Source organism: Paramormyrops kingsleyae, chromosome 1 (assembly GCF_048594095.1).
Source record: "Paramormyrops kingsleyae isolate MSU_618 chromosome 1, PKINGS_0.4, whole genome shotgun sequence".
Classification (NCBI taxonomy): domain Eukaryota; kingdom Metazoa; phylum Chordata; class Actinopteri; order Osteoglossiformes; family Mormyridae; genus Paramormyrops; species Paramormyrops kingsleyae.
In genome coordinates, this window is record NC_132797.1 from 13,301,373 (window position 1) to 13,317,354 (window position 15,982).

At 40.6% G+C, this 15,982-nt stretch overlaps 1 protein-coding gene across 2 annotated transcripts in view; it reads left to right on the top strand.

The window, feature by feature from the left end:
- Window positions 1-302: 302 nt before the first annotated feature.
- Window positions 303-15,982, top strand: part of LOC111837922 (protein O-mannosyl-transferase TMTC2-like) — a 57,721-nt gene continuing 42,041 nt past the window's right edge. The window contains exon 1 of one of the 2 annotated variants that reach the window (XM_023800388.2): window positions 303-693. In XM_023800388.2, the coding sequence (XP_023656156.1) occupies window positions 611-693 (83 nt within the window). In that variant the 5' untranslated portion in view covers window positions 303-610. The remainder of the gene's footprint in view (window positions 694-15,982) is intronic. The other variant, XM_023800389.2, reaches the window with a different exon arrangement.

Below are 15,982 nucleotides of genomic sequence, written 5' to 3' on the forward strand. Positions count from 1 at the left end.
AATAAAAAAATAGAGCCAGCGAGGAAAACATCGGAAACATCAAGGTTTTTACCTATCTAAATATTTAAATATCAAATATCACGATAGTGTCACGTTTCTAGAGAAATTGTACTTCTTTTCACAAGTTTTGAATAGGCTTAATCTTTAAATTCCAAATAGCCTACATCAATATAAATTCGACGGTTTATCAAATAAACAAAAATTTAGATTATGCCAAGATAACGTAGTTGAAGGCTCTTTGCAGACGGGCAGCACGGCAGTAATCCAAGCCTAAACGGACGCGAATGGGAGGGACTAAGCACCAGTTCTTGAGGGACAGGCAGCCGAGCGAGCTGTGGAGCCCTAATCCCCAGCCTCGGTCTCCCAAATGCGCTGAGCTGTGCTTCCAATACGCCATTCAGTCAGAGAAAGTCAGACCAGCGCCAACTCAACATGGGTTAGAGGAAGCCTACACAGACCCACTGTGGACCATTCTGCCAGGATGGGAGAAGGGATCTTGCTGGACCTTTTTCCACGAATAGAAAAGGGAAGCAGAAATTGAGATCTAAAGTCGGCTGATATTTTTTCGTCTTTTTAGTTTCTTTTTTCTTTTCTTTTCCTTTTGTGAGAAATGATCGCAGAGTTGATCAGCAGCGCTGTAGCTTTGGTCCTGTATCTCAACACCCTGAGCGCTGATTTCTGCTACGATGACAGGTAGATCATTCGTAATCTAACCTGCCCGCTTATTCCAGAAACATGCGTGCCGTGCGTGTGAGTCTCTCTGCCCTGTAAACTCTATACATAAAGTAACTGCGCTTGTTTTTGCACGATCGTCTTTATGTGTGTGTGCAGTTAGCATGTCTCCAGCTTTCCTTCTGTGATCCCGATTTTCATTCACGTTTAAAGACATGAATTGGTGACCATAAATTGTTCTTTTCTCTCTCTCTGTTCGATCACAGTGATGTGTGTATTACTCTAGTGTCAGTGAACAGCGGCGGTTTGTTGTTCCGATAATGTCACGCCTTGCCACTGCAAGCCCTACTTAGAAGCAGTTATTGGAAAATAATGGATGAATTTGGAAATATTTATCAAAGGCACTTGTAAAATGCGATTTTAACATGCATCACATTCACCGTGGTAGTAAATAAAAGAAAGATATATACATATGTAAAATATAAATATATAAAAGACCGCATATAAAACGCGTCCTTTATGAAACATCCGTTGCATTATCACCATCGTTGTTCTATTCCGTGAATGTTGCTGTATTACTTGGCGTGTATAGAAATTACTTATTTATATTAAAAGAAAGTTAATGAGAGGAGTCAGGTTGTCAGCTTCCGTTGCATTTCGTTTGCAGGGCTCCGCAAAAACGGATGCCAGTACATTAACCAGGCGTAAAATGCACTGTCATGGCTTCAATTAAACTGCTTCTGGCACAACAAACCGAACTTAATCACAAGCGATTATTTTGGTTACATAGTGCCACACACCGTCTTCCGCATCTCAACCAATTAGTACAAATTACCCTAAACCATACTAAAACTCAAAATCTCATCTGGCAACTTAAAACTGTAATACACGAAAGTCTTGCTGTTTTCAGGAAAGTGCACGACGTATGAATGATGCTAGTTAAACGGCTATGGACTGTATAATCGTGAATTCAGCTCAGTTCTTTGTCAGTTCACGGAGTATTAATTATATTGATTATATTATGTTTTATCTTATTAGCAGCTCAGAGATGGATGGATGAAGGGATATTTTATATGTGTCAGAGATTTTCTGTTTTCTCCTACTTGCAACAAGTTGTACGAAGGCATTTTGACTTGATGGCGATGAATCGTTCACGTACGTGTGTGTGCGCGTGTGTATGCAAAGGTTTGTCGTTTTTAATTTATATTTTTCATGCAAATTAATTGGTGCAAAGTGCTGTCAAACTACAACCTTTCCAAAACTAAGTAGAGAACTAGTAACTTGAGATGTCTGCCACAGGCCACATGGGATAAAGCGTTCCACAGTTTATTCTTATATTATTCAATGTTTGTGTGTTGCACTAGAGTCCGCAGGAGTTTGTAAACTGTGTACGCAGTGTGAGACACCAGCTGCTTTGCATCCACTCATTTTCTTGTCATTTCATCTAGAAGGGTCCCGCAGGGGGTTTCCTCAGAAATAATAGCTGCCTCTGAGTGTAATAGAAGAGTCTAAAACTGCTTTTTGTTTTGGTCTGGCACAGGTCATACATATGTGGCGACACATGGTACGAATATGCAAACCTGCATCTTTATATGAGTAAACATGCAATGAAACGTATGGAGTATATATTATGTTTCAGTCTGGGGGGGGAGGGGGGGGGTTCTGTTTCAATATATTAAATAAAATACATATGGCACCAGGTATAACAGTATTACATGCATTTTATTAAGAGAGTAGTGGTAACAAAATAGTCCAGTGAAATAACTGAATGGGCAGGAATTATATAACATGTCAACGTTTTTGATGTATTTTGTAGCTATTAAATGTTAAAATCAATATGCAACGTTGTTCTTCAATAGATCAGTACAGAAGTAGGACTGGTTAATAGTGAAATCAGTCCTGAATTTCTGCTTTATAATGATTTTATTTAATAATTGAAATTATTTACAATTAAACATGGATATTTCACTGGAGCTGTAACCCTGACGGGGGTAAGTGGCTGGGAAATGGATGGATATTTCATTAGTTTAACTTCATAAGTATACTTTTGTGTACAAAATTTGTGGAGCTTGTTGCATTGGCGGTTAGAACTTAACTGGGTGAGAATTCCATCCATGCAGAATGTGGAGAAGAGGGTTAGGGCACTGAGAATTGTGCTCAGAGATCTTACATAAATATAAGATATCTTACAGAAATAGCAGCAGTGATGTATTTTATTTCTCTTTAAGAATATAAGGCTAAGCTGGGGATTTGAATGTTCTAGGAGAACTATAGATTAAGAGTAAATTATGAAGATAAGGTAACTGTCACCATTAACTTTAGTGGAAGGCCACTGATGGGGCTGTGGATATACATAAATGCATATATATGCAGTTAAAAATTTGCTGGTCTTATCACTCTGAGACAATTGAGCTTGAGGAGGAGTCTGAACCAAATTCCCCGCAGAAAAGTATTGTACATATATCTCAGAAATCTATGCTGCAGGAAATTAATTACTTATCTCTACTGGTCTTTCATTATAGGAAAAGGCCAGATATATCTACAAACAAAAACCAAAAATAGTACAGTAAGTCATCTCCACTGCTCAGTAATCCCACCTTTTGACCTTTGAAAGGGCTTGCAGAGGCTGTCGGAGGCTTAATTGCTGAGCTCCTGCCATTAATTTGTCAAATAACTTAAAATAATTTGTCAGCCAGTTCCAGTACACAGGTGTAACATCTTGGGCTTTCAGGTTTTAGCTGTTTTAACAGTGAAAATATGGAATGTCTTACTTCCTTTTAAAGAAAAGAATTAGGAGAAGGAATCCAAGGTGATGTTTACATTTTGGGTTAATCTCACGAGTCGTGACTTAAAAACATATATATATTTTTAGTTATTTTTATGCTGAAAAATGGGGAGGGAGTGGTGCCTCTGAGGCTTGGGGTCTGTGCCAGCATTTGGAAGGTCGCTGGTTTGAATCCCATGAATGCCAGCAGGGATCCTACTCTGTTGCTCCCTTGAGCAAGGCCCTTAACCTGCAATTGCTTTGTCAGGGATATGATGTCAATCTACACCCAGCCCTGCAAGCAGGTCCTCCAACCTATAGGGAAAACTTGGGGGTTGGTGGCAGGATTGGCACTCCAGCCACTAGAAAAAACTCACACCACTCTGTTCCATTTAGACCAGTGAGTTGCTGAGGTGTCACCTGCCACACAGCTGCACTCAGGTTCTCATCGCTGTGGTCGGTCGTTGTGTGGTGGGTGTGGCAATTGGTACTCCTTACCCCTGAAAATACATCTCTACAGAACATGGATAAGTGGCATCATATTTCCTGTTTGACTATCAGCCTGGGGTTAATATGATTTTTGAGGTTATTGAATTGGTAATTTCCTATCCTGTCTGACATTCCTACCAATATATTCCACATATCTTCAGTATTTCTAACTTTCAGGTTTTATTGGATGCAGAAACTTTGGCTTTCTTATATCCTTTATGTCCCCCTTGTCAAGTTGATGCAAGCTGATTACGAAGAAAAAGCAAAGGCAGCATTAGAACTGTCAGGCTGTTATACCGCCATTCTAGTCATTCTGGAACCGGAAAAGCAAACTATATCCAGTGAAGCATCTAAGAGTGCTTCTGTGTTGTGGTCGAAATATGTTTTACAAGACTGTGCAAGTCAAATGGACTCTGTCTGCAGAAACGTCTGGGAATATCTCAGAAACACCCCACCCCTTAAATCACAAGACATTAACAACCTTTCTAAATGCTAAATGCTTTCGAGAGGATTGGTCACTAAAATGCAGCCATCAGCATTTAATTGCAACTTTCTCATAGCACAACAACCCAGGATTTTTGCTCCCCCATAACTGAAATGCACTCATGAATTAAATTGTGATGAATGATGCAGGAATCATTTCCAGGCTGCCTGTCCTGTTGAGGTAGAATATTGCAACTACACATGCACTTAGTTCAGTGCAGCTCTCCTTCTAAGAGAGAATGTTATTAATTTAATTTCATTTGAAGGGGGAACTTCGAGGGTATTCGCAGATATCACTGACTTTCTAATGTTCTTAAAAGTCTCCCTTTGCTGGAATACGGCACCAAGCAGAACCCACTTATCTCTGAGCCAATTGCCCGATGCATTATGATTGGCAGATTCACTGAACAAACATGTGTGGATCCCTGCGAGGTTCCGTCATGTTCTAGAACATGTTTTGAGGATTTCTGCCTCTGTTTTTGGACAGAGGACATGGGACTTATGAGGTCTTTAATGCCTTTCTGCAGATACTACAAAATACTACAAGTGCTGCAGCATGACTTAATCACATAATAGACATGTCAAATCATGTCAGATTGGTTGTCAGCTATAGACAATATAAACTCTGTTCTGTCCTGCAGCACAATTGTAGTGCAACAGGTCAGTGTCCATTGAAATAATAATGGTAACAATAACTATTTTCCCAAGCACAACAAATCACAGATCCACGACGGATCACAGTCGTGGGTCCTTTATGGAAAGCAGACGTCGGGATCCGCTGCCCATTTGGCTCAGAATGCAGCTGAACGCATTAATTGTAGCATAACAAAGGCCTGCTGTATGTTATAAACAAATATTACAGCGAGGCAGTGGAACTCATTAAGCTGTAGTATACTCCACTCTAGCTCTATAATAAGCAGCTGGGGCAGTGGAGATTATAAAGTTGTCACAGGACTACGGCATCCTCCCAAGGTCTTCAGTGGGAGGTGCCACAGGTAGCGGGAATCATTGTGCCTGTGAACCCTCAGCACCTGTGAAGAAGAAAATTAGCTTGACTGTAGCACAGGGGGGTCGCAGCTCCTGCTGGAACAGGCTTGGAAGCAGCTGCCCCCCAGCTTTAGAAGGTTGACCTCCATGACCGGTACCCTCCCAATCCCCTATTCTGAATATATTTGGCAGCATTTGTAATATTAGATTGATCCATTTCATGACTTATAAGCAACTAATAAAATGATATGACTAAGCCATATTTTATTACAACCAAAACAGTTTTACTTTCATTGTAACTGCTGTAAAATTAGTGAGTTTTATTAATAATATTAACAGGGACAACTGTTGTTGAACTCTACTAATGTGCAAGCCAAGGATTATGAAATGCTGTTATCTGGCCCTAACCAGCCCTGGTTCGTGTGGTTTCCAGACGAAAGTCTAAGAACTGAGAAAATGCATCAAATATGTCATGTCCGCCGTCTCTAGCCTTTAAACGGGATTGATGTTGCCTCACGTCGGATCAGGTTGAGAGGCTGGGAGGTTTTTCACCACAGGAGCTTTCGATTGCAGCAATCAGTGGAAATCAGGGGAGAATCAATAGTCCTGGTCTACTCTAGAAAAAAATACAAATAAAAAATTCCCAGGAATATGACTCGAGGCTTCTGATGTGTAGAGAGATCTGGGTGAAAGGGACTGGAGAGCTTGCTCAATGCTCACCGTCCCATGAAGGGTCCTTTTGTGTGTGGCTGGCTGCTGTTTAGCCCCGGCGAATCGAGAAGCTCGCAGGCGTAGGAACCGCTGAAGCGGCACTGAGGGAGACGAACAACTGGCCGTACGTGTTTGATGGATTTACCGCCCTGTGGCGAAAAGCATAAGATTATCCATGCCTGGTGTAGAAAGGGGGAATCATCGGGGCGTGAAATCATCCCCTTCATCTTTTTGCCCCCTACCTAATTAAATCTTACAGGTTATTTCTCGAAATCCACCCTCTCATGCATGTTTTTATTTAACATTTAGTGACCTCATATATCAGTGATGTATGACTGGATAATCCCCGGCACGTATCCAGTTTGGGCACCTCTAACACTCAGCTATGATAGCTGTGCATACACGCTACACATTTTTTTTCAGCACTGAGCTTATGTTTATGAAGTATTGAGGCGACTGATAGTATCTGCTTGATATTATTGGCACGCGGTGCTGTTTTCAGATCATGTTACAAGATATGGCCTTCAGTAAAGGTTTGGTGAAATATCACATACGGACACTAAACGGCAGTTTGTCATATTTAAATTTCCTTTTGGTGAGCTGGTAATGGTACGGTGGGTGAAATTAGAATTTCTAATGGTGGCTTGTGGATGGAATCCAATGTCCAGTCCCACTTCTGGATCCTTTCCTAAAAATAGGATTAACTAGCCCATGGAAAGGATAAGCAAGCAGCCTGGACAAAACCAGCCCTGTTGCCAAAATGTGACACGTGTGCCGCAGCCCCCTACAAAACCCAGTCACTTCTTTGTTCCTCATGCACTGGGGTATTTGCATTACATGAGAGTGCAGGATCCAGCCATTAATGATCTTGTCCTCCCTGTTGTGGATGACCGACGGTGATTTCAGAGTGATGCTTCTCATCTACTCAGAAGGTTCAGCACAGGTGTGATAAGGTCTAGTGTTTTAGTCTAAATACAGTTATGACAATTGTAAGTGCAGTTTTTATTGTAATTGCTTGATGGGGAATAAAAGGAAATGTTGACTGGACATTTATGAAAAATACAGACAGAAATTATGTTTGTATGTATTAAGTATGAAAAAATGCATTCTATTTTTTTCTGAAATGTCTGTAACTCTTCCAGAATATGATAACTGTGATAATCCTATTCCGAAAATCCAAACAACAGCTCATACTATGTTTAGAGGTTCTGGCTGAAAAAGAATTTGCTTACAAAAACCTTCACTATCTCACACACTAACACACACAAACGCGTTTGTATGCATTTCTTTGTAGGGACCGTCCATCCATTTCTATGGGACAAACCCTAATCCCAGTAATGACAACCTTAACGCCTACCTAGCCCTAACCATAATCACAGGTCACCAGCTAAAATACTAAACTTTTGGCGATTTTCTTTTATTGCAGTCACAGATTATTATTAAATGAAGGTTCTCCTTGTGGGACCAGAAAAACATCCCCACAAGGTAAAAATAAAAGGTTTTTTTTATTACATTGTGGGGATATTTGGTCCCCAAATATAAGATGTATAACATATACATGACACACACACACACATACACACACACACACACACACATCAGTGAAACACAAAAACAATGTCACTACCAAATCAGGTAGTTCTCAGGAAAACACCAGAGAGGTTATTCTACGATATTCTTTCAGTTTTCCATCATGGGTTACAGTAATGTTGAAATATATGGTGTGTCTTGGAAATGGTAACTGGGGGCTTTTAAATTCAAAGAGGTTAATGGATGGTTGTTGCCGTGTTTTCCTTAGTGTGAGTGTTTGGCATTGACTAAAAAGTCCTTTTAATTAACCCAGGGGCTCTAACAAGGAGGCATCATAAGGAAGGTCTTCTGTACTTGTGAATCAGGGATCTGTTTCAGAATTTCTGCCTCGCCAGTGAGGAGTGGCTGTCACTCTGAGTGAGCTAGCAGCTGCTTTATGGGGGTGTTTCCAGATCAGATGAGGCTCCTCTTTCTTCACAAGGACATAATTGGCAGTTTTGTGGATTCTTTCTGACTTGGAAAATTATAGAGTCTCTCGAGCAGCGACCTTCATCAGGGAAGCGGGCTGTCAGTATCACTGACATACGAATGACTGTCATCGTGAAAGTGCCCTTTGTATGACACTGCGGAGTTACTAATGTTATGGAGTGATGTGAATACAAATGCGAATGTGAGCCATGGGACTGTTACGGTTTCTCAAAGGAAGATGAAACCGTTTGTCCTGAAAAGCCCATTATACAGAGCTGTCTTTCAAGGAAATCTCCATAAAAACTAGGTCTGGGTATTGGCACAGAAGCCCTGATTCGATCCGATTCCGATTCACAAGCTAACGATTTGATTCAGTCAGATTCAGCTAGATTACGATTCGACATCAATCCGATACGAATGAGATATGAAATATTATACAGCAGCTGTACGTATTTGGAGAGTTGTTTAATAAGCTCCAAATGGAACACAAATTTACAAATGCAGTCACTGGAAACAAGATGTGAAAACCACTAAAGAAAGGCCCAAGCCTTATATACCTAAATCTTTTTATTAGAGGAACATATGGGTATAGTTCCTTAAAAACAAACCCTACCTGTCTCTTTCAAAGCATAAAAAATTACTTCTGACTAAAAATAATATCTGAAAATACAAATGGGTTTCTAAGTGTCACATGGCATGTGTCAGAAGGACTTAACTTAGGCATGCGCCAAAATATAAATTACTCTCTTTTCATTTGAGGAACATACAGAGCTGGGAATCGGCCCTGACCTCACACTTCGATTCACAAGTGCCCAGTTGGATTCCATTTCATTCAATCTGCGTTTAATACACATTCACTAATGCACCATCAAACCAGATCTGTTGTTAATAACAACTACAAACAACAGGCATAGCACCCTAATAAAATCCTGGGAATGTATAGCCATTTTTCATGAATATAATGTAGTTTTCATGAATTATAAAGTAATTATTTAGTTATTAGCTATCAAGTCATTTTCAGCAGTGTAATAATCCAAAATGATCCAATTTCAGAGACAAAAGAGATGGTGGTGCAATTTGGTTCGTAAGATACTATTAAAATGGTTTACTTGCTTCTTCTTGACAGGATTGAGGGACCTTGTTTCTGATCTGCACCAGTGGTTTACCATGCACACTGAGGTCTCTCTGGCCATCATATCCATCCATCCATCCTTTCCTACTCCAACCATTTATTCAATACAGGCTGTGCAGTGAGCTTATTCCAGGGCACTAGGAGAGTCCATTGGCCTGCCATATAACTCTGAGTCACTTTATTAAGAGGGACAAGCTGCCATAGAAACCACCAGGGCACAGAACAATTGTGCATTTTCAATAGAAGTTGCTGTTCCCTCACATCTGGAATTGAGCTGCCCCTGTGGCTGAGATATAAAGCCACACACAGACGTGATCATTGCGGATTCTGGGCTCTGCTTCATCCTGTGATGAGTTTCTCATTCCAGGCCATGGACTCACCTTCAGTGACGGTTACGCTTCAGTGGTCAGAGCATAAATGTGGTTGTTGTTTCTGATAAATCACCCATGGAATGATGTAGTGTTCTTAAGGCATTGTTCTACTGAGGATATTTTTACAGAAATAAAGGGGCACGTATTATCAGACCATCTGATGTGGGGGGAGCTTGAGTTAAGCAAGGCATTAAGGATAAGAGGATGAAAGGTAAAGCTGTTTATCGGAACCTAGTTTAAAAAAATAGATGCTAGAACTTGGTTGTGTATTGTTATTTACTATGTATTAAAAAAATTGAAACAAAATGCTATGAAATGCATTAAGAAGAGCATGTGAATCTCTTTCACAGGGCAGTATCAATATGTACTTTAGCGCTTTGACAAGTAATGAAGGAATGATTTATATACACCTCATCTTACATATTTTATACACATTACGTGGGAAGCCAGTTTTTATTACTTCATCTTCATTATTACATCCATCTTCCAAATGCTTATCAAAGGGGGGGCAGGGGGGAGGTGGGGGGCTGGAGCCTGTCCAAGGCAGGGCAGGGCACCAGTCGGGGAATGCCCTGAATGGAATGCTTGCCCACCAGAGGACACACACTCACTCACTATGGGCAATGTCCTTGGTCTGCATGAGTAAGTACCGAGACCAGAGCCAGTCAGAATTGGCATATCGAGTATTCCTCTCACAAACACGCACAGCACACAGCAAAGGCTAAGATTTTAACTCCCAGTGCTGGAGGTTGGAGACAACATTGTTACTCTAGTGTTTTTTGCATATCACCATAGATTTTCATATAAATGTATTTGTCACCTACCCAAACCGTAATAATAATTTATCTTGAGACTTGGGGGGCATAAACATATTATATTATATTTATTGTCTATGTAGAGAGCTGATTCAGGGATACCCAATACTATTTCTCCCCGCAGATATATACTTTTAAATTTAACAATAAAAACGGCTGGATAGAATTACAGGTCTGTCGAAATGCACATTCAGTGTAATTGTCCAAACTTTATACCCCACTAGTCTTCCCATAGCCCAACTGCCACAAAATAAAATTCATTCTTAAATATCGCTAGTTCGTACCTCTTTAATCAAGCACTTGGCTGATTATCATTTGAGTGGCACTGACCACAGAGAATGGGTTGCATTGTGGCCGCCTTACATCAGAAATGACACGCTCTCCTTCAACTGCTCTTAATATAAAATTATCTGGGCAGCAAACCCTTATTCCTATGCTACCAGGCGGTGGACTATATTCTGGGTCTGGATGAAGGATCTGATCCGGTTTAATGACCTGGAATAATAGGGGACTCAAGCTGTTGTTGATTTTGCCAGTATTGTGTAACAATAAAAAATGTGTTTTGTAATTCACCTATAATGCATGTCTCTGTATGGTACTAGCTGGTATTATGTGCAATGCACATGTAGTCTGGTTACTTTGTAGAGCGGTGGGGGGCAAATTTGTATGTTTGGGACAAAATGCATGTGTACTTTATCAGTATGTAATCCAGCCAGTTTAATGCATATTGACTACCTCATAGGATACTTCAGAATCATGTCTGATATCACATCTGTAATCATACACTAAAATTATATTCAAATTACATTACTTTTATTTGTACTCAGCAATGGGTTGGTGCTTTATACAGAATTATTCCCTGCATTGCACCAGTCGTTTCCTTGATAGGCTCCAGATCCCCATTACACTCTGTAGCACGGAGTAGAAAATAAATGAATGAATGATCTTGTGTATAGTGAGTTACACAATGACCATGGGGCTAGCACTGTGGCTTCACATGTCCAGGGCTGTACTTCTGAGTACTGAACTGAGTACTGACCACCATAATACCTGTGGGCTCCGCAGTCCTCTGTAGCATTGTGTGGGAACCCAAGAGGCAGATAAACAGCAGATTTCATTGTGTTTTTTTTTTTTGGCCCTGTCTTGTTTCATTAATGTCCCGTTGTCTAGGTAATGGTGGCCTACCCATGCAAAGATTAAGAACACACCACTTATTGGGTGAAAAATGCTAACAGTTGTATTAGTATTTACTGTATTCACTTTCTGTTGTTCTCAAGTAGTTCTCAGATTTTCACGGGTCTCAGATTTTGAGTAAAGGCATGTCTCCCAGGGCATTTACGGTAACTTCAGACTTCTCTGGCATGGAAATTAAAACAGGCAATTACAGGGCTTGGCATCCAATCACAAAGGAGTCATAAAACCTGCAACAGCATGAATGGGTAGAAAAACCACCAGGGATTTTGCCCATTTGTGCCCAATTTCCTTGTGAAAAAGGCCGATACCCCCTGGAGGGCCTCGTGTAATAAACACTGGCACCGCCGCTCAAAGCAGAACGGGGACGCTCCCTCCCACAGACAGATGGATTTCTCCTTGCTGAGAAGTCCACCCTGGCTCAGGATTAACATCCAGTCACGTTTCATTCCCGCTGCCCTGTTCTCCAGCTTTCCCATTAAGTTCCTGTCCATTATATCTAAGATTGTGACACCTCCTTTTTCTTCTGTGAAAATTGGGAGTGGACATGTCTGACCTCCCCCAGGTGAAAGCTGGGTCCCCATGGGTCAATGTGGACAGGGTTGATAGAGGAGACCCATATAAGATCAAGGTTGAGGTTCCGCTTGAGTTTCAGAGGAAGTTCTGCTTGTTCTTTAGTGGCATTATTACAAACTGATGGTGATAGGATCCTTCTGTTGAGTAGGAGCTGTTTTATTTGCTAAACAGCTTATTACTTCGATGGTTCATAGGTGAGTTCAAATAGAACAACTCACCTGCTACATTTTTTTCAAGAATTTAACATAAAATTTGCATTAGAGTGTTAGAGAGAACAACCAAATAAAATTGTAGTGTTGTCCCTGAATAGTATTAGAGATCAGATTGATATGGATGAAGATGAAACACCAGCAAGCAGCCTTATCTGTATGGTGTCGTACAGCAAGTGCACCCTGTTTGTTTGGCTGATATATTCTGGAAGATGAGGAATTAAGCATCACAATCAACAAACTTTTCTTTAACCAATATTTTAAGAAATATCATGATCAAAAAATGATCAGAAAAACTTGTTGGGGATCAGTGTGCTTGGAGGCTTATTGCTCAGAAGCTCCTGATTGCCCTGTCATTTGCTACTTTTTATGCCCTGTAGTTTACCGGCACCCCACTCAGGGTGGGCCACAGCCCTGCATCCTTCCCCATTACCCATGATGGGCTCCAGGCCTCCCTGCAACCCTCTCCAGGACATGCAGTCAGAAAATTGATGGATGGGTGTTCCCGGTGCTTTTGAAATTGCAGACATTTGGTTACTTATAATACTGTAAATAGTCCAAAGGTGCTTAATATAGCCATTGCTACGTGGAATCGACGTTACCAGTTACTCATGTAATTTCTTGCTTAAAACACAAGTATAGCTTCAAATTATACCTCTACACACCAAAGCCAGAGCGAAAAATACATGACAGTTATAGTAATGCAGCAGTGTAGTAAGCTGTACAAGTGATTGTGCTGTACCATACTAACTCTCACATCATGTGCTCTCAGTACCAATTTGGAATAATGCCTCTTGTTTCCTGGCGATGAACCATAATGCCCCTAGCGATGGTGCTGGCTGCTCAGCGGCAGGGCGGACTGCACGGCATCCAGCGCCGATGCTCCAGGCGAGACCTAACCTGACTTGGAAACGCCTGACCCATTGTACACAGTTTAGGGAGCAAGAAACTTTCGGAATTAATACGCAAATGGAGGGGTGTAATATTCCAGTTCTAAGAAACCCTGGGTGTGTCCTTTGGGGTACAGCAGGGGGCCAAGGACCCGTTACTTGCCAGCCGTTTGTCCCGATCCAGGCACGTAAAGGGTCAGGCAGGGGTGGATTAAATTCTCTGCTGACATGGGCAGGGGCCCCCCAGTGGGGCCTAATAATGTGGTAATCAGGACGAGGGGTGCTGGCGGTAAAATCTGTCGGGCAGGAGGGGGCATGCTAGTGGTAAAAACACAGAGTGGCCAGATTTAATAAGTTTTAATCGTTCCATTTTTTTCCATAGTGGGGCCCCTGTTGTGCCAGCTGGGCCCCTGCTTTTCCTGGGGGCCCTAGACTGTAGCCTACGAGCGCCTATGCATTAATCCACCCCTGCGCTCAGGTGAGCTTTTCGCTGCAATTACAGTACTGCTGTTCTTTGTCTTCTTCACCTGGGTTGTCAAAGCCCACAATATAACAGAGGTAACAGCGGATATTAATGTCTCCCCATGTGCAGCAGCCCTTGTATACCTCTGACTCCCAGATGTATGTTTCAGTCCAGCCTGTTTCAGCTGCTCCCCTGACTGTAAAATCTCACTGCGTCTGACACTCATTGATGTTTAAAAACTTTGAGGAACCTCTCTGTCCTCCTTGGAGTGAGAGTAAGCAAGCACTCATTTAGACAACCTATACAGAGCACTTAAACATAATTAAGCTGTTTAAAAGCTTTAACTCTTAACATATGTAAATGAATCTAACATGTGTTTCGCATGAAATTTATATAAGCTGCTTGTTAGTGCTTAATATGAAGGATCCGTCGTTCTAGTTTTCGGAATCCTGCCAAGCGTCTTGTGCTAAGCATGGCTTTAGCCTCCGCTAATCCATTTTCTTTTCTCTTTAGCTCATTCATATTGCTACTGTAGATGCAAAGTGCAGCCTGTTGCTTATCAAGGAGTTGATGATTTTCCCCCGTTTTGTATTTCCATGGGATCCACAGTCGATCCAAGTGTTACACAGCCAGCAGAGGATGCGATTCATCAGAATGAACCGCCTGCTTGTTTGGTCCTTAATTTATCACACACATGAAAGACTTACGTTGTAATAAGAAGAATCAGCACATATTCAAAGTGGAAGCAATAGTGTTTTGGGTCAGACTCTACTATATAATCTAGGGTAGTTGCTTGTAGATAAATGAGAGTAAGGCCTATATGTGCTTGACCAAGACAAAAATTAAACAGCTGATTTCAGCTTAATTCGAAGAAATCTGATCTTAGCTTTCTGGCTCTGTACACTGGGTACTCCAAATATGAACATACTGTATCTGCTGGGATAGTAATCTCACATTTGGTATCTTAAATGGTTGATTAATCGAGGTGTGCAGCATTGAAAACAAACATAGTATGAAAATATTGAAATAAAAGCTTCGTAGCATTGCTTTGTTTTTACTGCTGATCACAGATAAAATGTTGAAAAACATCTTTGGTCCACGTGTTGTTTTCCTTTTGCCGAGTCATAAACTTCATCTTTTCTGGTTGCTGGGACAGCTGTTTGCATTTTATCTATAAATGTAGTCGGTTTTTATGAGTCTGTTTTTTTCCCACCATAAACAATTGCAGCTTACTGATTCAACAGAATGTGTTGTTTTTGTGCCATGAACCTGTTTTCTTGTGGGTAGAAGAAGGGATTGTAACGACTCGATCAAACGGCTTGACGAGGTCGATGCACAGCTGTAGCTTTAATGTAACATTTGTGTGGTGGTGTTACTCAGCATGACTTAGGACCACCCAGCATCTTATGTTCTTCTTTCAAGAGACCAAATCTTGATGTGATTTTTGTCTTTATGCTCCTGTTGTTCAATTGTAACTCATAAATACCGCATGTTAAAAATATAACGAGATCAAGTGTCTCTAAATTTCACAAACTACACATATATGCTATTATATATACATACACTCTCACACGCACAGCTTGTTAGCAACAATAGACAATAGACCTAAGATGGTAAAAAAAAATATGATTTTCTCTTACAAAAAAAATTAAATCAGCTTCAAAAAAAGATTCGGTACCAATTTCTATGAATGTCTTGTCTATGAGAATCTATGAACACATTCATAAAACATTATAATGCATTAATTAAGCATTATAAACATGGCTATAAATATTTATAAAAAGGCACAATACGTTATAGCCATGTTTAGTATGCATAATGAATGCTTTATGAAGCTCTCATCTATGATGCACTATAGGTACTGTCATAATGAGATATAAAGCATCCTTAATGCTTATACCAACCATTAAAATGCATCATGAAAGTATCTGTAGTGCATTTTAGATGAGAGCTTCATTGGAGCTTATGAAGTATTATAATGAACACTATAATGCCTTATGACTATCAATAGTAGATGCTGTGATGCTTTATAAATTCTTATACTGCCCATTATAATGCTTTACAAAGGTAATGTATTATAGATGACAATTACAAGTGAAGTGCTACCAAGAATTCTATGTAAGAGCCTATTCATGTATTTTCCACTTTTGTTTTGGGCCCAATGTGGGATGGCAAGGAGGACCCATTCTTGCTAATATATTGGCATTCAGACATTCAACATTCCCGGCTAT